The sequence below is a fragment of the Bactrocera latifrons genome, unplaced genomic scaffold (genome assembly GCF_001853355.1).
Source record: "Bactrocera latifrons isolate USDA-ARS-PBARC rearing strain unplaced genomic scaffold, ASM185335v1 scaffold_5, whole genome shotgun sequence".
NCBI classification, from domain to species: domain Eukaryota; kingdom Metazoa; phylum Arthropoda; class Insecta; order Diptera; family Tephritidae; genus Bactrocera; species Bactrocera latifrons.
This window is the reverse complement of record NW_017537156.1, coordinates 884,441-910,589: the sequence shown is the minus strand read 5'-3', so window position 1 is coordinate 910,589 and position 26,149 is coordinate 884,441. Positions and strand designations below refer to the sequence as shown.

Here is a 26,149-nt window from a genome sequence, read left to right as displayed (position 1 = left end):
TTCCTAATGCTAGTGGTTCATTTGCAGCCGGGGGCACTCAAGCTCAATTTGTGTTCGTGTGTGTGACTCTCAGCTATCAATAACAGCTTCACTACTCACACTCCTGCTCATTGTGTGGCTTTCGCCGTTGTGTGAGGGCGGTGGCGTGGCAATGAAAGCGTGTCAAAACAGTTAAAATTCGAGTAACGATTATAGGCAGTAAACAAACGGTTGTTGGGACTCCAGCAGCTGCGGTTGCTTTGCTTATGGAGTTGCCTGAGAGTTATTGGCTTCATCTCTCGTTTTTCTTGTTTCGGTTGTCGGTGGTTTTGTTTGTTTTTATGCCTCAGCAAGTTTTATGTTTATTGCTCGACATTTATGTTCGCTGTCTGTAGGTCTCTTAGACTCTTATATCTATAATATTAATAGAGTTGTTAATTAAATCCCCTATTCGACTAACAACAACAAAATCTAATCATATTAAATGCAACTGTGTATTTGTCGGGAATTTTAATGGCTCTGAATTTATTGGTCATTACCATTCTAGTTTTGTGAGGTTGCCATCATTGATATAAAGACCACTAAAAGTTTTAGTTGTGAGTAAAGCTCTTCAACTAAATGAACTAATTAAGTAACACATATATTTAGACATCTGAAAAAAATGTTCAAATATTATATAATAATTTTAAATAACCTCTACCTTTGATTCCTGAATAAGATGCTGGGAACCCACATGTATTATTTAAAGTTGTATCTATAAAAGGGGTTGCCATAGTCCTAAAAAAATACTAAACTTTAAAATTTTTCCATCTGTATTGCAATGTGTGGATTTTATCCTGAAACGACGAGAGGTTTTCGGCAACCATACGTTTAATTTTTCGATGACTCGACTTTCGACTGGTAAGTGGTTCATAACATTAGACATGTTTTGGTCAAAGGCCTGAATTCTCACAGAAAGAAGTCTAGCAGTGTGGCATCACACAAACTCTGTGGTCACTCGGCCAACCCGTAACGGGAAAATATACAAATCTATTGGTTGAATAATTTTTAGGCATCAAATAGTCGGTTATTTTGGCACGATAACGGTTGTCATTGGCGGTTACGTTCCCACTACCATCATTTTAGAAGAAATATAGATCAATAATTCCACCTGCCACAAACCACAGCAAACCATTGTTTTTTCTACATGAAATGGCAGCCCTTGAATCTCTTCAGTTTGCTCTTTGCCCGATATGCGGCAATTTCGCTCGGTTACCTATTGGGACAGGAATGGGTTTCATCACTGAACAAAAAACTGGCTCGAAAAGGTGAAAAATGAAAAATGCACCAAGTCGTTCCATTCGTCAGCATGAATAGCTGGGAATGGCATCGACTCTCCACGGTCTTAGTGCACATTTTCTGCTACGTCTGCTATATTTTCTTCACATCGTGCTGAACGTGGTATATTGGTTGTACGCTTAGTAGACCGATTATGTTGATCATGAGTTGATAGTGCAAAGCACATTCTTTACGAAACGTAAACTTTCGTCATAAAGTTGAATGATTTGTAAACATAAAGTATTTTCATGATAAAATGGTAAAAAAAGTCTGAACAAAAATAACATGACAGCTTGACACGACTTACTCATTATCTGTCAAAAAAAGCTACTGAAAAAAGTACCGCTACTTGAATCACCCATTATGAATAATTTCTCAGTCTCCACGTATTATCCCGTGCGTTTAAAATTGACTTAACCGATCCACTTTTCATCACCATTATTTTAACCGTCTCTTATCTTCAATTCGTATGATACCAAAGTTCTATGATATTCAATGTACTAAGATTTTTTAAAACGTTTTGAAACGTTTCTTTTGCTTCTCAAAAATCTTCCAGTTGCTAATTTTCATACAATTGTCATAGATTTTTGGGCGTCCAGTACGTCCTTCTCTTGGCGTGTTCGCTCAGCTAAGGCATATTCACTATAAATTTCCCAAAATACATTTACCTTGGACTGCGTATACCGAATAATGAAGTAATAATTAAGTTAGGTGTTCTCTGGACTAACTGAATATAGCTATAGATCGAATGTTAGGAACATAAATAAATGAATAAATGAATATTTCGGATACTTTTACTCTGTATTTGAAGAAGATTAGAATGATTAATATCTGTCATAGTTAAAATGATAATTCTTACAAAATAGTATCATATGGCAATATGTTTTGTCAGCAGCTCACAATTTTTAGAGACAATTTCTCCACATAAGTTTGCCACCCACTTGTTCGTTATTTTAATTAACATTGTGTATGGTGTTGTTAAAAGGTTAACAGTGTATTTGGTTTGACGCCTATAGAGTCCGGAAAAATAAAAAAAATCCAAATTTTTCTTAGAAAAGCACAAGCCTGGTATTCATTATTCTAGTCACGACTATCTACACAAATAGCATTTTAAAATCAATTTTAATTTGCTACCGTTAAACTTTTATTGCTCTCAACGCCATGGGACGCTTCATTAAATCAGCTTTACAAATAAATATTTAATGCAAAATACACAATACTTAAGAAGTACAAGTGGCATGAGTTTGTGTATGTGCTGCAGCCGCTAAGTGTTTTATGCGCTAATAAAGTGGCAGTTAAGGATTTTAATGGCACTTGCCAACAACATAATAGATGACACCGTGTTGAGAACTCGACAACGACTCCTTTTCACCAGTACTTTGCTCCCCAACCCTCATTCTTGCATATAACTCTTCAGTTCTATTCACATATATCTAACGGTGTTACTTTTGCTTACCGCTTTGTGTTGCTTTGTTTTGCTTGCGAAGACAAATGAAGATTTATTTCCCTCTAAACTCGTTGCTCAGCCCTCAAGCGCCTATAAATATGCAAGCTAAATTGAATTAAAGACTGAAAGCACCAAAAAGAAATCAAATCTGTAACAAATTGTAAAAGTAAATTAATGTTAGCGCGTGATATATGCAGGTTATAAATATAAAACGAAAACTTTTGGCATTTGGATTTGCAAACTTCTTTTTAATTTGACGGAAAATGCACGTAAATACACGTGGGTAATTTTTCAAGGCTTCTTAGGTATATATATTTGTTTGTAGTTAAGTTGCTTTGGAAATGTAGACATAAGAGATATTTGCCGCGTGTTGTTAGCGTTAACCACTTAAGAGAAAGCTTTTATGTGCATATCGTAAGTGCTGTGGCCTAATGCTTAGAGTTTTTTATTAAGGTGGGCTAATTTTCGTGGAAATTAGGGATAAAATATACATAAAATAAAGGATCTAGTCTCCAATTACAGGCCTATCTCTAAACTTTCTACTCTCTTGAAAGCTTTTGAGTGTTCTGTTAAAAATAAATTATTTTTTGCAGTAAAATCAATAATTGATGTCACTCAGCATGGGTTTGTCCCTGGGCGCTCCACTGTATCAAACTTAGCGGTTTTTAGCGATTATTGTATGTCTGCATTCTCCGCTGGATTTCAGGTAGATTGTGTCTACACAGATTTCTCTAAAGCCTTTGATAAAGTTTCACACAATATTCTAATTAAAAAATTATCATCTTTAGGGTTTCACCCGGTTTTCTTGCAGTGGATTAAATCATATCTGCACAATAGACGATGCGTTGTCAGTGTCGATGGAGCGTCATCTGATACATACATTGCGTCTTCGGAAGTACAACAAGGAAACGTCTTGGGTCCACTTCTCGTTGTGCTGTTTATCAATGATATTTCCTGTTGCTTCTCTTTCGCTAGCCTTCTGCTATATGCAGATGACTTAAAAATTTGTGCAACAATCAAAATTCCACAAGATGTATTCATACTTCAATGTGATATCGAACTTTTTATGATTAGTGCCTGAAATCGAAGCTTTTTCTGAATCTAGATAGCTGGAACTGGCGATATCGGATCTCTTATGGTAGTGAACGTAACATCTTATCGACAAGTTACAATATTTCTAACTGCGTCCTAAAATGCGTTACTGAAATCAGAGATCTTGGGGTAATCTTTGGCAACAGATTTTCTTTTAGTAAGCAGATCGACTATATCACTTCTAAGTCATTCTCTGTGCTCGGCTTTGTCCGTCGAAATGCTTCCATGTTGAAATTACTGTATACCTGTTTTGTTCGGTCCATTTTGGAGTATGCAGTGTTCATCTGGAGACCATATTGTCAATTAATAGGATCGAGCGTGTTCAAAAGATTTTTCTTAAATTTGTTCTCAGCTCCTTAAAGTTCGTTGACCCAATACCATCGTATACATCTCGTTTATTGCTTTTACATGTTAAACTACTGGAAAATCGACGGTCCGTTCTCCGCCTTTCATTTGTTTTCAATGTTATTAATGGATTTATTGACTGTCCCTATTTATTAGGGAAAATTAACTTCAACACTCCTCAACGTTGTCTCAGATCCATTTCCCCATTTTATTATAAAAAGGAAAGTACTAACTATGCTCCTCTCAAGCGTGCTATGCGTGAGTTTAATTTGATTTCCGAGAAAGTTCTAGGATATCCTTCATTAATACCCTCAATTCTGTTTTTTAGTTTGAGTTATCTACATATGTAATTGTAATTTAATTATTTTAGAATTCTAATTTGCATCCTAATTTTTCATTAGTCTGTAAGAATTATTGTTCATAGACTTAACTAAATGAATAAATAAAATTTTTACTCAAGATGATTTATTTATATGAATTTTGAAATTCCAAATCGTAATGTGGTTACTTTTTAGTCGCCCTAGAAGCTGCTCAGCTGATGGATAACATTTCCTTGTATGGTCCCTCTCTCTCTCTTATTTGAACATATACCTTAATAAAAATATAAAAAAAATAAAAATAATAATTTGAACCGTAAGCAAAAAATTTAAACGTTCCACTACATTAGTGTCACCCTAATGTGCCTAAATCTCTTCTAATATGCCAGCTGGCATTTGTTTGTTGCTGATAATTATTTCAATTAAGTCGCATTCAATTGGTCAATTGAAGCGGAAAAACAAAACTGAACAGTAATTAGCCATTTTCCGGAACTCACAACATTTTTACGAGCACATTAACGAACCAATAAATATGTGTTTGGCTGTGCGTGAGTATTATAACGAGTATGGTATTAGAATGAAAATTTCCATTTACATCGCCACAAATAAAATTAATTGCATATTTCTACACACGCACACACACACATGCGGAATAATATTGGCGTTGATTGGTGAAAATTAATTGCAGTTCATTAAAGGCGCTAAAAATGCGTTCGATTTCAATGAATTCGAGTTCGAAAACGAGCAAACTGCGCGCAGACACGTACAGGCGTTCACTTATATAACTGCTCTAAAAGAATAAATGCGGCAATAGAAGCTTAAATAATTAAATATAAATACAATAAATACATTTTATTTTCAATGTACATGAAGTGCTTTAAATTTTGCCAAAATAATTTTGTACTTCCACAGTGTTCGTTTTAATAATTATTGATAGCGCCTGCGGCTATTTATATCACACATTGCCTATAGATACAGAATATACGATATAAGGATTGTGAATATAATTTCCAAATAATATCATTAGTATCGTTGGAAATTTTCAACTTATTACCATTAATTTGGTTATGCCAAAAAAAGTAAAGGCGCAATTATTTCAATAAGCTTAATGAAGATATTAAAAATTTACACTATTCAATAGTTTTCACTAAAATTTATCATTAATGTGTGATCGAAATTATCAATTTTATTTAAATGCGCAGAGTGTGGGATGATAACTTGGAAGCTTGTGAGTCCATGTTGCCATCCAATTTTGTAACTATTTAGTGTCGTTTTGTTATGATAACAATGCTATTTTCCAATGTGAGCAAGCCTTCGGCAATGTTAGAAATTACTGCAAATTTATTTTAAATTTCGATATTATTAGTACGTTATACGTACACTGGGGACAAAAGTCGTCCGTATTAGCGACGTCGCGATCCATAATCATTTAGCCTTTTTTGTATTATTATTTAAATTCCCCGGGTAAATGATATTTCAAAAAAATGTATTTTGCTAAGTTGGTAGACCTGACCTTAATTACTGTGTTAAATATGAGCGCGATCCATCAACCAGTTTGTTTACGGCAGCTTCTTAAGTCGGTACACCTCAGTAGTGCGTTGCGATTTTCATAATAGACAGAAATATCGAACAAATAATTTGTCTCAAATTGTGTATTTCTAACCTAATTTTTGCGAATGTTGGAAAAGGTTTACGGTTATTCAGTTTTATCAAAACCACAAGCCTACGAATTTTACAAATCCTTCAAAGACGGTCGAGAGATCGGTGAAGACATGCCTTGTTGAAGACACACCTCTTCAAATGATAACATATTATATGTACATATTATTAAAAAAGTGAAGTTATGGTGCTTGAAAATCTTTAGGAAAATTTTAGAGAGACGGCAAGAGAGCTGGACATTTCTCGCGAGTCCGTTCGAATGATTTTGGTGGATATTTTGGGGTTCTTCCTCGACTTGTCCAGATAAAGCAGAATTTTTTTCAAAAAAAAAAAAATAACGTTAACTTCGGCTGCACCGAAACTAATATACCCTTCACAGGTGCATATCTTTTAGTAACTATGTGTTCAGTTGATATGGAAGCTATATGCTATAGTAATCCGATCTGAACAACTTTTTCGGAGATTACATTGTTGCCTTAGAAAATAATCTATACCAAAATTTGTGAATATATCTTGTCAATTGTGAAAGCTTTCCAAGAACTTGCTTTTACAAGAACTTGATTCCGATCGTTCAATTTGTATGCAAGCTATATGTTATAGTGGCCCGATATCGGCAGTTCCAGCTTCTTGAAGAGAAAATGATGTTTGCAAAGTTTCAAAACGATATGTTAAAAACTGAGGGACTAATTCGTATATATACAGACAGACAGACGGACGACTCATCTCAACATATTGATCATTTACATATATACTTTACAGGGTCTCTGACGCTTCCTTCTGGGTGTTACAACCTTCGTGACAAACTTAATATACCTTGTTCAGTGTATATAGAGTACGACTGTGACCGAATTTAAACCAAAAACGCAATGAATACCATCGATCAACCACCGTCAGATTCTTATTTGTTCCCCAAACTGAAATTGCCGTTTTCGTTCAAATCGGTCCCAGAAAGACTTACGAAAAGTGTTTCGAGGACTGGCAAAATCGTTGGTGTAAGTGTATTACATCTGGTGGGGATTACTTTGAGGACGACAAAAAAAAAATACTGATGAAGACCGAGAAATTTGGGTTCCATTTACAATCTTCGGAACTTTTTTGTCACAAAGTATTTAATTAATATCTAGTTAAACCGAGCTAATGAGATTGGCACAAGTTGGAGGATCAATAACATAACACTCGGTTTTAACTTTTTTCTAAGGTTATTTCTTATATTTTGGCTTATGGCCTCCAATCCATATTTTGATATCGCCCTCAACTGTTAGGTTAGCAGATTGGAAAGGCCCCTACAATTTGGCCTTGAAATCGTTCCTTAACAAGTGTTGAGGAATGTTTGGGGTAATTTTCTTGCATGAACTCTCGTTTTAATGCTATTTCTTCCTCGGCATATGGTAGCATCACCCTCTCAAGAATATTAAAGGGGCACATTTTTTCTTCTATCCAGAATGTCGGTTTTTCCGACATCAGCAGAAAAGCTTCTGGATAGAATGATAGTAAAGCCACCCTGATGCTTGACAGTATTTATGGTTTGTTTAGGATCGTAGGCATTTTTATTTTTATTTTATTTTTTGTTTGTCGTACATATATTTTTCCGTCAGATCCAAAGAAATTAATTTTAGTTTAATCGGACCATAATAAGTTATTTCAGTTTTGACGAAGTATATGTCGCTTTGCGAAATACTCAGGGGTGTTATGTAATCTGATAGTTGTCGGAATCAGAATTGAAACCAATCAAAAAAGCAGTAGATGTAATGGATTCAGATATTATTGCTTTGATATTCGAAACAGAATTTGTATCGGTTTTGCTGTTAGAAACAAATAAAGAAGATAGCCGCACACAGATTTGAAATGTAAGTTAGGAAATCAAGTTATTATTTACCTTTATTTCTATAGGAGAAAACATAAGAATAAAGCAAGAAATGTCTTAATTATTGAGTTTTGAAAAAAAAAAAATGCGGATGCGGAAGGGGGGAGCCTGCTTTAGAGGCTTAAAAAATCGATTTTTTTCGGGGGAAAATAAGTAATTGATTAAATCGAAATTTCTACGGTTAATAGTTATATATTTAAACGTCATCCTCAAATTTCTTTGATACGAAATTTTTTACATTTTGCATTTGGGAAGTAATTGTCAGATGCTTCTTGCATGTGCATATGCCAGACGGCGGCCAGGATGCAGGTCGAGATTTCTACCTGAAACAAAAAATTCAAAGAGATTAATATTACTTAATAACTTATGTTAAAATTAAACTGAAAATTTCCTAAAAAAAGTAAAATTATAAAATTTTTTATAGTTAAAAAAAAACTGGTTTTGGTCTAAACAAATTTTACTTTAAATATACACTTGTGCTCATATCAGTACTTTTTCACAAAATGTAAAAATACAAGGTATATTTCTTTATGCAACATCCCTAATATTGCCACCGATTTACAGCGCATTCAAGTATTTTCGTTTGGGAGAGTTTAAATGAATTTTCCATTTATTGTCAATAAAAGTGTGCTCACATAATTAAGTCATTCTGTTTGAAACGGGTAAATTAAAATTTTTTCGCCCCAATGTACATCAATATTGTTCTTTTTTACTAAATTAAGCTATTTTTAACAAAATTTGCAGTCATCGTCGTCATGGGCAAGAATAAAAGCACAACTTCAAGCGAAAGAAGGGTCATATGGGAATGTTTTCAAAAATATCAAAATATTGCCGAAGTTGTAGATGTTTTAGGATTTTCTCGAGGCAAAATTAATAACGCTCTTCAATTTTATAAAAAAATAAGACTTTTGAAAATTTACCGCGTAAAAAGCCAAGAAAGACCACCCGTTCTGACGATAGGGCCTTAGTAAGGCTACGTAAGGCTGATCCATTTTTAACCTACACAGAAATTAGGGCTCAATTAAAGGAATACCACGGCGTACAAATATCTGCGCAAACTGTACGAAGGCGACTACAAGAAAATTCATTGAATGGCCGTTTAGCAAGATTAAAACCTAACGTTTCAAAAAAAAAAAATCTTGAAAAGCGAAAAGCGTTTGCTAAAGACCATCTCTGGAAGGACTCTAAATTTTGGAATTTGGTGGTTTGGAGTGACGAATCCAAATTTAATGTATTTGGTAATGATGGGAAACCATATGTAAGACGACCCCCAACTCAATCCCAAATACACTAAAAAAACCGTGAAGCATGGCGGTTCATCGGTGATGGTGTGGGGTTGCTTCACGTCATCAGGCGTTGGCCCGATTGTTAAAATAGACGGGAAAATGACAGGTGAAATGTACAAAGGAATACTGGAGAACAATTTAGACGGTGATTATGTGGACAACTTACCGTTAGCTTGGATTTTCTAGCACGATAACGACCCCAAACACTGCTCGCGGGTCGTTAAAACTTGGATACGTAGTCGAAATATTAAAATTCTAGATTGGCCAGCTCAAAGTCCGGACCTAAACCCCATAGAAAACCTATGGGAAATTATAAAAAGAGCCGTAGCTGCACGAAAACCTCGCAACAAAGATTCTTTATGGGAAATAATACAGGCAGAGTGGTACAAAATAAGTCCCGCTCAATGTGCTACTTTAGTCCAAACAATGCCTAAGCGATGTACTGAGGTGCTACTTAATAAAGGTTATCCAACTAAGTATTAGTCTTAGGTAAGGTAAAACTGCAAAAAAATGTCGTATACTTCGAATAACTACATTTTTCTTTAGGTCACTTAATTATATGAGCACAACAACATGGATGGGTTAAGCGAATGAACGCAATATTTTTATTATTTTAGAAGTTAAATAAAAAATAAGTATTCTGTTTTGAACTGAATTAAAATTTCTTCCATTTTTTGTAAAATTAAGTTTCATTCCTGTACCATAGAAGTTGATTTGAATAAACTTTCGTTCTGTTACTGGCGTGACTTAATTATGTGAGCACAAGTGTATGTTCAAACTTAATCTTTCTTAGTTTTTTTAGTTTCAATAATTCAATAATTTAATGAAGAAGATAATAAACTTTGTCCCAATTCCATATGACCTTCAGTTTTTTTTTTTCTATCCCGCCAGCCAATTAAGAAAATTCGTAAAAATGTAGAACGAAATTTAACACCCAAATGCGTCTTTATTCATTCAATAAATGTTATCTCTTAAAATCTTTCTTTAATTCGGAACTCAAGTTTTGTCCCATTAGTAAACAGCTGATTCGAATATTGGTTTTGTATATGTTCGAAAAGACAAAAGTCCAATCAGATTCTGTGACACGATTGAAAATCAGAATTGGTTCGCAATTCTGTCTTGGATTCGACAACACCCCTGATTGTCTTTTTACGATGTTATTTTGCTTAGAAGTGAGCGTGCCTGCAAATACTTCTTATTAGTCCATTTCGTATTTTCCGACTGAACACCCATGTTTGAATGATGAAAAAATTATTATGTTTTAATGTACGAATCACAGGTCATGAAACCTTTGGTATGGCTCGCTTCCTGCCCCGTTTCTCCGTTGTGTTTTTAAAATGAAATACAGAAAACACTTTTTAATAGAGCGGTGCACCATTTTTGACCTGCTTTGATGAGGTTTTTTCGGCTTCAACTCACCTTTACCACAATATTCGGCCGATTAGTCGTCTGTTTCCTGGTCGTAAGCATATATCGAAGACTCGTCGCCAGTGGTATTATGTTTCATGTCATCCTGGTAGTCGGAAAGCAAACAATTATATCGAAGGTCGCGAAATTTAAACTAAAAGCCTTACTTTTTTCTGCCCAGAGTATACTAATATTTCGTGGAATATGATTTAGATATATAGTAAGAGCATGTTTGCCTTGCTGAAAGTTTGAGAAACATTTGACGCTTAAATTATGAATATTCGGAAGTAGAAAATTGTTGTGCATGCAATGGAAGTTGAGAATCACTTACCACTGGTCCTATCTCCAAATACGAACTTTAGCCAATTCACGTACCCTTTCAAGCAAAACAATATAGCTGAAGATAATTTGACGTTTAAAGCGTAAACAAAGGTTTTACAAAGACAAAAACTATACGTTCTTGAGCATTATTCATGGGAATTCGTCTATTAATAAATATTTGTGTTGATTTTAACAACTTAAGTGACAGCTAAACTTGCAGGAAATCTTAAATCTGTAAAAGCACTCCATAATTTGGCTCAAGCAATTTCATATCGAAAATTAAGTAATTTCTTTTCTCCGGAAAGCCATAAAGTTTTCGCTAGAGTTCTGCTTTGCCCTTTCAATATAATTTTAAATTTCTACAAATATGCACAGAACACTGCCGTGCATATAAAAATGGAGGGAGAGAATTTAAAAAGTGAAGGCTATGCACGAGGATTGCCAATAAACATTTCATATGACCCAAATACATATATCTATATATATGTAAAAGTATGTATGCATGTGGTACTTGCCACAAGACTCAGCACATACAAGTATTTATGCTGCATAGTTTGAAAAGCGCACCAGCTTCCTAAACTTACATGCATGCACCATATATATATGTATGCGTACGTAAGTAAGTATTCATAGAAGTTCACATTTTTGTAAATGCTTCGCAGGGCTTCCATTTAAAAGTGCAAAAGTTTTCAATTCAACTCTCGGTCATCTGCATTTCTTAGTTAAAGGCCGAAGGTTGCATCCAGTTCGCATTCATGCGGAGAAGCTGCACATTCGTATGCGTAAATAACTGTTAAAAGAGGCATATGCGAGTGTGTGTGTGTTTGAATGCATGAGCTATCTGGCTGCGCTTCATGGAAATTCCCACTCGTTCGTTTATGCCTTTTTAATAATAAACTCCGTTTGCCAATTAAATTTGTGAGCCCCCAGTTTCGAATTGTAATTTTTACAACAAAAAGCAACAACTGCTGTAACTATATTGTAAATATTAAACACAAACAACAGCCACAATGATAACATAACAACAAATTTCACATGAACAAGACTAAGAGAATTCTGGGAATTCGCACAATTGCCTTCGTCCTTCCAACCTCCATAGTTTTAGAGTCGTATGGATGGGCGCAAGGCGGAAGGCAAAGTCTATGGCAGTGGGTGTGTTGTAGTTGGATGGTTACCATTGTGTGCAACTTTAAAACACTGTTCTGAGAGCTCTGTATCTACCATAGTCAAATACACTTGTATAGTGAGTGCTGAGTTGTTGAGGCGTTTGCTGCGCTGTAATCTCCGAACAACACTTTTCGGAATGGTTTTCGGAGTGCTAGGACATGAGGGATGCTTACGACGAGCACGAGCACAAACTTCTTGCGCCGCTGCACTGGACTTAAAAGTTTACGGCAGCACAGTAATCGAAATTGAAGTGAGCCGACCCGGCTGCTGGCAGTGGGAATGAAAGGCTGCACTGAACTGAATGAAGTGTGTTGAGTGCTGAGTTGTCGGATTGCGGGGAACGGGTGCCGCTCAACTGCGGGACGCCGCTATGCATACTGAGGCAAGCCATAAAATATTTCAATATTTCCCACAGCTCAATGGAGTTTGAAGCGTGCCGTACACAACATATACTACGAGTGTAGTAAAAAGCACTTAAGAGCCGATGAAGAGGCGCCAACAGGGTTGTGCCTGTGTGTGTGGTATGGGAAAAAGTAGAGCGAAGCTTGCAAATGGGAGGCAGGCTGAGTGACTGAACTAGTTGAATGGGTAAATGGTCAGTAAAAGTTATAAAAAAAGATATTAAATGAAAGCCGGCAACGCCACGATTGGCTTAAAAAGTAATTCCGGCCGATCTGTGTTAAAATTTTAATTACTTGAGAAAGCATGGCTTGTGTATGTGTGATATTGAGTGTGCGCCTGTGGCAGGAATGGAAGTGTGTGCATCAGAAGTCCACCATCGGTTGCAAGGTTGTGTCAGCAGTGGTGGCAAGGCAAATATGCAGAAATGTTCATGCAACATTGATTTACACATTTTTTCAGCAGTAGCCGACAACGAAGTCACGACTGATTAACTCGTTACACTTATAATTTGTCTTTTTCCGTGCGCTGCTCGCGTCGAGATTTGCCAGGAAGGTGTTGAAGCGCAAATGTTCAAAGGCAATTAAATATTAAAAGCATTTATATACATATAACAATGATGTATGCGCGCAAAAGAGTATTAATGGAATGGGTCAATGGAAATGTAAAATGAGGGTTCCTTTGTTTCTTTTTACTACTATTACCTCTTGGTTAAAACAAAGAGATCCAAAAAAACATTTGCGGACTCAAAGAATGCAACTATATCTCACATTGTGGTTAAGGAGATGACACTTGATATTTAGCATCAGCTTTGAAAATTTCAAATGATAGTCCTAAAGGTGTTTAAAAAAGAATTTAGTTTCAACAAAGAAAAATATTTGCTATAAATTTTTGATAGTTTCCCGATTATACACTTACTTAACCTAACTTAATTTAATTTAAATTAACTTGACTTGGATTGACTTGACTTGACTTAACTTAACTTAACTTAACTTAACTTAACTTATAGCGGGATTCTGTAACCAGTCTCTAGTCTCTATTTGAGACATTTTGAGGTAAAATCTCAATTTGTGACTAGTTACTAGTCACTAAACAGTCTCTAGCCTTAGTCTCAAAATATTGCCTCAAATTTGAGACCTGGTAGTTAGCAGGTCACAAAACCAAAAAGAACTCTTGTCTGCCATTTTGAATATAGAATTGAGATCATCATAGATATTAATCGATTGCCGTTTTTGATATTTTGTAAGCAGCTCAAATACGAAAAGGTTAAAAATAAATCAACTTTACATAAATTTCGTTAATATTATGAAACAAAGTCAACATATATTTTTATTTTTATTGATAATTATTATTATTTGACTATGTTATAAAAAATTTAATAATTGTTATCAATTTCATTCAAGTATAAAAACATCTCTGAATAATTAAATGTAATAGATTTTGTGACTGTCACTTTAGTCTGTAAGTAAATCGTCTCAAGAATTGTCTCTAACTTAAAATCTCAAATTTCGAGACTTGATACTTCATCAGAGTACAGAATCGCACGGTTAACTTAACTTAACTTAACTTAAAGTTATTTAACCTAGCATATCAGCGAGGTTTGTTACCTCAAATACATTGCAACAAAACACGGTATACGTATGTAACACCATATATATGTACGTAAACTATCATAACATAACATAATTTCACTTAAGATAGCAGAAATTATCAAGAACAAATCTTACCATATCTTAAAATAACTAATATAATAAGACATTACTTAACGTAACATTATATAACAGAGTAGACGCTCAATGCCGAGCCGAGGGTGCATGCGCGTGTTGCGTAAATGGAGAAATACGTTCGGCTCGACTTTAAGTGTATACAGCACATAACTGAATATATACCTTTCTGAAATTTTGTCGGAAAAATACTTATCTATCATTCATACACATCTGTACTAATATTAATACTAAAATCTCCCAAATCCTGGATGAAATTTCTCTAATGGAAAAGACAGTTATTTAAAGAAAATAATTTACTGACTACCAAGACATGACTCTAAACATTAAGTTTCAATTAAAATATGCGCCAATACCAAATAGACAGGCAGCAAAGCTTAGCACCGCATAACAGCAGGCGACCTTAAAGTCTAGCCACAAATGCGCCAGGCCAAGCCGGCCTCCTGCTGAGAATATTCAAAAGTCACAAGGCACGTTGTAGTAATGCTTAATGCCGCTGCTAATCCGCTCCCAAAACGGAGTGCTGCACACACACCCACACCTATGTAGAGCCGTACAGGTCGACGGGTCGTAATCACTGACTTTGCCCCAATGTAATCACATTGAATGTTATTCATACGCCTTGGCGCACACATTGATGCGCCGGGCAGCATTATCAATATATGCGAAGAGTTGAGGCGGTTGGTTGGATTGTTTGTTGTTGAGGCTGCAAGGTATGCCTTTGTAGAAACGACAGACTAACGGCGGCCTGCGTAAGCAATGTGCATTTACTGCTGCCACAAATTGTTGCCACTGGTCCAGCGATCGTGGTACGAGGGCGCATGTCGGCTTTAACCCATCTAAGTATGGCATAATAGCAGCACGGTAGTGACGAATAGACATACAGCGTACATTGCCCCTTGGTCCTTTCCTTTACATAAAGCCACCCACTGGAGAGTTATATCTTGGGTGGGTAAGTAATAACTCTACCCACACAAACACCACCAATACCACCACCGCTTTGATTGTTCAATTGTGGCTAGTGTAGTTACTGCCCTGCTTTAGTATCTGTCTGCCGTTGTGATTTTATTTGTCGTGTCGTCGCTCTGCCAGCCGTTGTCAACCGTGAAGTTGTAAAATTGTCTGTCCAATTGTTAGGCCGCACCCATGCAACTGCTGGTGCACCTTTCATTTCGTGTATAATAAAATGTGATAATTTATAGATATGTGCATGTGGCATATGTATGGGTGTGTGTTTGTTCTTACCTTTTGTATGCAATGTTGCCGCCTTGAGGCCACTAAAGTGTACTTATGAGAATTGCCGGTGATTTAGTACGTATGCACTCAGATATGTATACATATAAATTTATGCATCACACACATATATGTACATATATATACATAATATATAGAGAGCTTGGTGAAGCTTTAATTTGCTTTTGCTTTAGTTTCTCTTGTATAAATAAGTATTCCGTTACTATTATTCGAATTTAAAAAAGTTCAAATGCCACTGAGGAGAGCAGTATTTAAGCAGTTAGCAGAAGGAAATGCAAATGACGACAGAGTTTTACTTACCTTTTTCTTTTCGAGAGTTTCCCCAATGTTAGTTTCGTGCATTAATTTGATTATTTTGAATTCGCGGTGATGTTCTTAGGCAATTCTTGAATTGGATTGGATATGTGCTCTCAGAAGTACATATTTGTCTGTGTATTTGATACAGAATTTCATCCAATTTATGTATGGTATTATCTCCTAAACTTATAGAATTCTCGGTAGTAGTTTCTCTTAAACTCACTGAGTGATGCATCAGATTGTTTTGCCTCTGGAAAGTTTGGCATTTGACATGCTGATCGAATGACAGTTTTTACAGAAAGGTTATGCCGATTGTTGCTATAGGTGCAGGCTGTTATCAAGTATATTGTTTTTGCAGTGTTGTTGCACTGATGATACAGACTATCTATCTCATACATGCTTCTGACTAAATCGTTGAAGATTGACGGATATGTTTGCTTTGAAAACTTTGCAGTGGTTCGTCGTTGAAAATCTTGAGATCCACAGTTGGATTCTAAGCATATGGGTTTGTAAGTGGGTTTTTTTTTTCAATTTATGCGAAGTGTGTCTCCATAACCAGTTTGTTAACCTACCAGCCTTAAAAGTTAACCTACGTTTTTCGTTGAGGTATAAATAGTGTTTCTACAACTAAACCTACGTATTTAATGCCACTTCTTATCGTAGTGCCATTTGTGCTAACTGAAGAATAGATCTATTTTCTTCAGGAAAAAGTGAAGTGCTGAACTTGGCTCTACTGACAACATTATTCTAACGTTGTAGGAAAAGCTACAGGCTGGACCTCTATTATTGAAGAAGAAGAATGCATATTCGCATGTAATGTAGAACGTCCCATTGTGAAGAGATGATTTAAGCAATATGAAGAAGGAGGCTGCAACTTATAGCTTTAGTTATCACACCTCCTGAACGCCATACTTAGTGGAAGTCCTCATTCCTTTCCAGAACGGCTATAATTCACATCCGTTAATAAAAAATGTTTTATTGAAAATATTATTGAGCTCAAAAATAGCACAGGATAGCAAAGCATAATATTGCTTAGAAAAATATGACGAACTTTTTTCAAATATACTCGAATTAAACATGATTTTGAAAGCAAGTTTCTATAACTTTAAAAAATTCATATTCTATATATGAACGTGGAACCAGAATTAGATTATGAAAGAAAATTAAAGAATAAGAATAGATACTAATTAGTCTGAGATCGCAAGTAAAACTTAGAGTCAATATCTTCACCAACCAAAACAGCACTGACTAAACCCAAGATCAAACTTGACTTAAACTGGTGCATTTAATTGATCACGTGAACACAAACGTTACAAAATCTCAGATGAGATGCTTTGCTATCTCGTCGACACAACACTTTCAAGCACTGTTTATTTATTTTCTGAACAGGATATACTAAATTTGCCAAGAAAGTTTATAACACTTAAAAGGAAATGTTGGAGACGCTATGAAATATATGTATGTACAAATGATATCAGCATGCGTTTTTTTTTTTTTTTTTGTTATTGTTAGTTTATCACGTGCTTGATGTTCAGCCTCTCAGAACTTCCATTGTAAATTTACACCAAAAAGGTATTGATCAATCACAATAGGAATCAACGGAACCTTTGTTGGAGCATCATTATTTTATTATAATAAGGCTGATTGATTTGTTGCTAAATTCTCTCGTTGCTGAAGTTACTTCACTATGAAAAAACTATGTGAAAACTCGAAGGCGTTCGCATTAATCCAACAACTATATGATGATTGAAATTTCCTATTCGTAAAGCTTAATGTATTGTAGTAAGAGATCTGCAATGTAAAGAATAAATTATCCGTCATTCATTCTCTTCATCAGTATGAAATTCTTTCTCTGCTGTATGGAACCCAAAATTAAGTCGAACCCTTAGTCTTTTTGGAAGTTTATTAAAATCTAGAAAAGCGTTAGCGGGCAATCCTTCCACTTTACGCTGGAATGATAAGTCCTAAAAAAAATAATATCTTGGGGTAATATATATCAATATATCATTCCTTCTAAAAGGTTTTCTGAAATTGGGTTTGTCCGTCGAAATGCTTCCAAATTCCCGGATCAAAAGATTTGTCTTAAATTTACCATCCATTCCTTAAAGTTGTTTGACCTCACGCCGTCTTAAGAATGTGGTTTATTGCTGTTGCATCTTAAATCGCTTGAAAATTGCCTTTAATTTGTTTTCGATTTATTAAAGGAAGTCTCAAATGCCCTTATATGTTAGCAGGAATTTATTTCAATAATTTTCAAGTCTTGCCTCAGATCTATTTCCCAATTTTACTGGAAAAATTAGAAAATTTAATTTTTAGATTATACCATGCAATTGTGTCAAAAGTGGAATTGCGGTTCGGTGTATTATGAAAATAATTTTTGACCGCTTACTTTTGCGGTGCAGGAGTTAGAAAATTAAAGTTAGCAAATGCATTAAAATTAACATCAACATTACCAGAATTCAGTTAGGAAATTTACGAAGCACTTACAGCGCAAATGCCATTTGTAGTCAACTAAGCAGCCATTGTCAAATCTACATACGGTTATCCATATGAGTGCTAGTGTGCATGTGCCAAAGTACATACCAAAATCACACCGCATTCCGCATAGCAAACCAAGCAAAAGTCAACCGCAGAATTTGTAAAGCGCGCGAGCAAAGTGAACGATGTGCCAAAAGGATCACCAGGACCACGATGAACCAAAACCAGCGCTGAGAAACGTGTAAAATTTGCGCAATTTTTGTTGTGCGCCTGTTGTTGGTGTTACTGTTGGCTGTACGACTTTGTCGCTGATGGTGGCTGTTGTTGGCGTTGGTGGCTGCTGTCGCAGGCATGTGTCACGCACAATTACTAACGCCACTGCATGTATCAGTACATATGCAACGGCTAAAACAACAAAAGCAATATTCGCATGTATGCAACAACTACAACAGCAAGGCACTAGTGTTCGTAACATGCACTTTAGCGGCAACGAACACCGCCTAACAGCATTTACACGTATTTAATGGTGACTACAAGCAACCCCGTTCTAACGCAATGATGAGCAAACTTGCCCCGCAACACTTCCCACCAGCCACTCATATTTGACACAATTTGGCGTCAACCTTAGCTGACAAAAGCAGCGTCACTGTTTATTAAATCAAAATGCTGCAGAGCAGATGGCGGCGGCGGCGGCGGCCGCGGTGTGGCTTAGCTACGGTGCGTGCGGTTGCTGGTGGCCCGAATGGTGTGGGTCGCCTGGCAAGGATTGCGCTGCGTCTTCATATTAGCTTTGCAGCTTCTAGTGCTACTGCCACTGTCGCTGCCGCTGCCGCCGCGAGCAGCAGCTTAAGAAAGCTTACACTTTCGGCGAGTGTTTCCTCCGGATGGTGTGAGTAGTTTTACTCAACTCACCTTGTCAACTCATCAGCATGTCAACACGCAAAAGATAATAAAACTTTATGCTCTTGTGCTCTGAGTACTGGTTTTGTCGCTGCAACGCGCTGTTTCAACATCACTTCACCTGCCACATGTTCGACATGCAGACGAGTGCGTTATCGCTGCCGCTCCGTGTTGCATGTTTTTCTTGACTGCGTTTTAGCTTTGAAGTTTACATGCGCCAGCAAAAGCTAATATATTATATAAGAAGAAAATATTTAGATTTGAACGATATGGGGCATACTTGCACACACATACATATAAATACTTACGCAGCCATACGTCGATGAAGCGGGACGAGAATCTTCTCCTACAATTACGTCTATAATCGAGTAACTAGGGAACGCTTAATGAACACGGTGATATGTTGACGTATGACAACTTCATCCTTCATTTATGTTCTCTGAGAAATGTTTATGTACGAGCGTGCACTTTGGGGCTTCTACGTCAACTTTCGTGTTTGTTGTAAACTTTTGAGTATACAGAGTGGCAAATTGCTTGCTTTACAGCAAGAACTACAAAGTTCGTGATTAGAATATGGTTCATTTCAAATAAGTTAGCAGCTCTTTAAAAATGATCTCTTCTTGCAGAGAAATGGCTTTATTCAAAACTATTTTTTGGTATTACAAGAACAATTATCACTTACTTTTAACCAGTCAGAGGTGACGAACCCAATCACTTCACTTATAATAGCTAACTTCGACCAGTCTCTACTCGTTTTCTGCATGCTTTCTTGTAAAAAGGAACATAAAAAGTATTGGTGTGGTTTCAAAAATTATTCTGGTAAGAATGTAACCGTCAATGGCGATCGTTATCGCGCCATGATAACGCAAGTTTTCACTAAATTTAATACATTTTATGCACAAAGATACACTGTTATAAGAAAAACACGCTTTCTGAGTTTAATTAAGATAAAATGACGAAGCACACTTATTCGGCGTACAAGTCAGTAGATATCATAATGACGAAAAACTTCTCAGTCGTGCGACAGAGGAGCTGAAGCATGTCCTCAGGAAGAGGCCTTTATGGTTGCTGCCAAACTAAGAAATCTTAGAAACACTCTTTGGAATGCGGCTAGACAAAACAATAAGCCGATATCTAGATGCTCAACAGTTGTAAACAGCAGAAGTCATTGGAGCAGGACCAAAGCAGATAAAACCGAGGTTTTTGACATACACCTCCAAAACACGTTTACTCCTGACGAGTTTAGAGATGGATCTAGCGATGTAGAAGTGCAAAAAGAGATCAAAGCATTAACAAACAAAAAGCCACATTATTATTTGTTGTTGATGCTACAATGCCGGCAACCAATGCTGTTAATATTGTAAAGCAAGCACCCTTAATTTATTAGCATTAACACCGAAAAGCCCGTACAAACACAAAAATGCGATCAAGTGGCTTCAAATGGTCAGTTGTTTCAAAGAAACACATGTGAAAAGTATGTTTGTATTACAATTGGTAAGAGGCGCACTTGAAAAGATCACGTAGAACTCAGCTAAGATTAAAAATGCTGAAGCTTTACCGGCTCTTTAGGATACCACCTCAATCTGAAGAATAAATTGCTAAGTTAAAAGGTAGTACTTAGACTGAACATCCAGTATTAAAATATGTGGTGGTTTAGCGAATTTAAATTTAAAAGTAATTCAAACTTTTCAAAATTAAGTTATACGTAGTGGGGCCTCTATGTGAAAAGCGATGTCCTCCGCCGGGATCCAAAGTTGCTTACTGAAAGGAAACAATCGAAGATTTCAACAGACGTTAACTCTTACGTTTGGAGCATCACGAAAGTATTTAAAATCAACCGGAATTTCGAAAGTCTTTTTTATTAGGTATTTGTAGACTGAATTAATTATTTATCCGATTCAAGGAATATTTGGCACACGAGCACATTATTATCAGAAAAAAATTCTTTCTGAGTCTCTAAAATAAATATCACAGAATGGCTTATATTTTCGACAAAAAGTTCGCAGTAGAACTGGGGTCTATATATTCAGTCCATGGTGCTAAAACACTTTTGGCCCGGTTTGTGTACTTTTTGGTCATAAGCTGGCACACTTCAAAGGCAGATTTTGGGCAAAGTTTCAACCCGGTATATCATTAGTGCTTAATTTGTGTACTGAAAAGTGAAAGAATTAGATGAAATTTAAAATTTAATAATATGTTATATTCAGCTTATAATTTTTATAAGTAAACACGCGAACATCTTGCTATATACATATATGTGCATACATACATAAGTACATGTTGCGCATGTATACATTTATATAAATCACTGAAAATTCGATTTTCGTCAGTCTTTACTCTCAATCACTCGAACCATGATGTGCGTATTTAAAGCACACATACACACGCACATCTCGTTAAGCAATAACAAGCCTGGAATTGTACTCGTTACCAGGCAATCCAGCGAGTATCCAAGTAAACGTCGAATGGCATTTGCGCCATCAAAAGTAATTAAAATTTAATTAAAATGTTAAAGTTGCGCGACTCAAGCAAGTGCCAGTAGGCGTAAATGGATATTGTGTGTATGTGTGAGCATATGTGTGTAAGTGTGTGAATGTTTTGGTCCACATTGTCATTGCCAAAGTATTTGCTGGCGGAGGGCGGAGATGTGGCAGCTGTTGCCGCCTTGCGACGAACTGTTGCTCATTATAAAGTCAGCAAGCGGTGGGCGGACGCTGTGACGGAGTACATACACACATATGTGTTTATTTGTGTATATGTGTATGGCAGACGACGAAATTGAATTTGATTTCAGTGGCAGCGAAAAACGCTTTGATGAATCGGTTCGGGGAGTCAAGCCAAAACCGAAATCAAACAAAAAGTACAGGGATACACAAACAATATCGGAAGGTGTGGGCGGTGACCGGAACGTTGTCGAACAGCGATTAATTTACTAGCAACACAACCAAAGTTGAGTAGAATTCCGTTCGCCAGAGAATCACGGCTGCGGTGCGCGCGGTGCCGCGCATGCCAGTGGCTCATTCGCCAAGCGCAAATTCTGCGAAATCGCTTTCAACGCAAATACATGTGTGCACATACATACATACGTAAAAGCAGCGGTTTTTATCGTGCATATGGCATGTATGTGCGAGCATGTGTTTGCGTGGTTGTGCGCCCACACATTGTTCGCTGCCAAATTTGACACCAAGAGTTCACACTTAGCGCGTGGCCGCCAGCGTCATTGAGCCGGCATTTGATCCCCGACATCAGTTAACCCACACACTCGCACACATGCACACATATGCGCATATAGCCACATGCCCAAAAGTGTTAGCCGCCTTATACTTGCACGCCTCCCCTAAATGTGTGGTTGGGGCGTCACACGCGTTGCAATCGCTTGTATCGGCGCGAATGTGCCTTGAATAAATTTCGAAAAGTCATGTCAAAATTTTGATGACATTTTTGCGCGCAACGATACAAATTTGAATTTTCATTGGAAAAATCCTTTATATACGCACACACATATGCACAAGCCGTGTTTCCCCTTGTGGAATTCTATAGGAAAAATTTCTAGGTTTGGCATCACACAGCGTCGAGTTGGCAGAAAAATTTCTAAAAATGAAAATTCTATTTTAGGCGTTATCCGGTGAGAGCAAATCTCATTTGTTGCTACCAAATGCATAAATGCATACATGTATACGCTATGTATGAGACCATAATGAAAATCCCATCTAAAAATATACAGCATACAGCTCAGCTATTGAATTTTGAAGAGTAAGCTAGAATTTACTTTTACTGAAAGCGATCTCTCTTGAGGACGCCTTAGGCGTATTACTCGTATACTTATATATAGTAAACTCTCAGTGAGACGTGGCATCTTTGGTCGAGGTAAAAACTAAGATATAGCAGTGCAGGAAAAAATTATTTATGGGGGATTTCACTGCGAGCGATAATTTCAAAACTGGAAATATATTTTTATCCTTAAAAAATTTCATAGTACGGTGCAATCGAACATTTTATACTTCGCAGATTAAATGTATGACTGTCAGTAATATATCGAATAACTTAGGTGATATTTCACTTAAAATACACTGGCGTCAGCGTATTCGATATCAGGGGGTTTTCGGCCGGTTTTGACAGAGTTTACAAGTTGGTGCTCATTTCCAATATTCATGCCCAGTTTTACCCGATTCATTCATTGCTGTTTGATTAGTGTACTGGAAAGTGAAATATTTCGCAATTTTTTACATTTTTATTCGTTCGGTAGGTGCGGATTAATGTGACCGTCCAATTTTAACTCCGGCTCCTATAAAATCCTCAAATAATGTATAATGTAGGTATAAAATATCTGATGCATTCGCCGTTTTTAAATTTTTTTAACAAAACTGCTAAGGGGCATAGTCTAAATGGCTGATCTAGGGTGAAAGCACTTCGACTGCTGTATGAAGAGATAAAAAAGAAGAACTCCTGTTGTCGAACTTATGAATTTGAAAAACGCTTATGAGACAACACAAATTTACACAGGTGCTTAATTTCCAATCCCAGTATGCGCTCCCAAATACTTAACTCCTGCCCTCCCAAAAGCGGGACAGTCAAGAAGGAAGCGTTGAGTTGTTTCCACCTCATCCACAAGAGGACACGAGAGCAAATCTATTGGTACTTTAATGGCGACAACCTCGATTTGGAGAGCAATGCAATAGCCAGAAAGTCTGAAGCTGAATTTTATAGAAAACTTCTGACAGTAAACCCCTCGACCAATCGTCTTACCCAAGCTGTGACGCATACCTAAAGAATCACGCTAATTGTTTCTTTGCAAGTGTAGTCTCTTCACTACATTAAGGCTCCAAAGATAATAGTGGATTTGACTATGATATCGTAGTAGCAGAGGAAAACTTTCAGTCGGAGACTCCACCTTTTGCCAGTGGCTTCTCTACAACAGTATAAGTCAATCGATGTCTTTTTACACCCTGAACAGGGTATATTAAGTTTGTCACGAAGTTTGTAACATCCAGAAGGAAGGGTCGCATACCCTATAAAGTTTATATATAAATGATCAGTAGTATGTCGAGCTGAGTAAATTTTGCCATGTCCGTTTGTCTGTCCGTCTGTCTGTCTGCATGTATAAATACGAACTAATTCCTCAGTTTTTACGACATCGTTTTGAAATTTTGCAAGTGTTATTTACTCTTCAAGAAACTGCTCGTTTGCCGGAAGCGGCGATATCGGACCACTATATCATATAGCTGTCATACAAACTGAATGATCGTAATCAAGTTCTTGTATGGAAAACTTTTACATTTGACAAAATATATTCACGAAATTTGGTATAGATTATTTTCTAAAGCAAAAATGTAATATCCGGAGAAATTGTTTACATCGGATTACTATAGTATATAGCTGCCATACAAACTGAATGATCGTTATCAAATGCTTGCAGTGACGATATATCTTCATTTGACGATATATCTTCACGAAATTGGGTATGAGTTATTGTTTATAAAAATAATGTAATATCAGAAGAAATTGTTTAGATCGGTTTACTATAGCATATAGCTTCCATACAAACTGAAAATATAGTTGATAAAAGAAATGCATCTGTGAAGGGTATTTAGCTTCGCTGCAACCAAAGTTAACGTTTTTTCTTATTTACCCTGTCTTCGATATTCGGCTTTCATGAAAGCTTCCTATCAAAGATGAGCCACAAAATATGGACGGTGTTAAATATTTTTCGATTTCAGTCAGTTTTGCACTGTGAGAGAGATTAAAAAATTTGAACGATTTGGCTTCAATGGTGTGTAGGATATGTACCTTAAACATATTAGATTTTAAGACTTTAATTGCATCCTAACACTTTACTTATATATTTGCTCGGTTTGGAACATTCATAAAATAACATAAACACCTTTTCCCATTTCCCTATTAGCTCTAATTAAGCAAAACAACTGTTGAATTAACCACCTTAACCTTTAGGGTCTGAGTGTGATACTACACATGTAACTTCAAACTGGAGCTCATAAAATACTGTTTATTATAGATTACTTGTAACGACCTCTTAATAAGTTGTAAACCGATTGAACTTATCATTCATCTTTCCCAACTTAGAGATCTTCGAATCTCGATCTTTTAAAACTACTTAAGAGAATTCAAATATGCTCGGATCACGTTCTCAGAGTTCAGAGAAGACTGTTGTGTTCTTTTCACAAAAAATTGTGTTATATAAAATACTGAAGCGATATAGAATTCAGAGATATACAAATTGGAAATCGGATATATATACATCGAAGTACTATAATACATATTTTCAAGATTTTGTATAAATGAGCGGCAGCTGATCTTTTTTGAAAACTAAAACTGTTATAAAGAGTATCTTAGTATTCGTTTACACCTTAACGATTTTATGACATACTAATTTCAATTTTGTACAAATTTACGTTAAGCTTGGCTCTGGCTGTCCTCTCATACCTTCTTTCCAATTCGTTCCAGCAGAAGCATCCGCATGTGATATTTGAGGCACGCACTAAAGCCAATAAAGGATGCGCCAATTCGGGTAATTTAGAGACGTGGCGTTTGTCACGTCGCCCAAAACTGCTGTCGGCTGGTGTCATCGACGAAATACATCCGAACGGTGCGGGCCGTTATAAGCGCGATGTACGCGAAGCAACCAAATACATCGAAACGGCCATTGTTGTGGACCAAGCAATGTACGAGAAACGTAATGGCAGCACACGTGCCGAGGTCATACACGACGCTATACAGGTGGCGAATATTGCGGATTTGGTAAGTTTACAGAGATTAACGTACTCATATATATATATATATATTTTTTTTTTTTTGTTTTAATTAAACCCTTCAATTGTGCTGAAAAAGAAAGAAAAGTTGGGATATATATTTTTGGTGGTGTTTTTGCAGGAAACGCT

At 36.4% G+C, this 26,149-nt stretch overlaps 1 protein-coding gene across 1 annotated transcript in view; it reads left to right on the top strand.

The window, feature by feature from the left end:
* The window catches only part of LOC108973647, a 136,606-nt gene that overhangs the window by 20,708 nt on the left and 89,749 nt on the right, over positions 1 to 26,149 (top strand). The window contains exon 4 of the mRNA XM_018941038.1: positions 25,719 to 26,009. Coding sequence (XP_018796583.1) covers positions 25,719 to 26,009 — 291 coding nt within the window. The remainder of the gene's footprint in view (positions 1 to 25,718; positions 26,010 to 26,149) is intronic.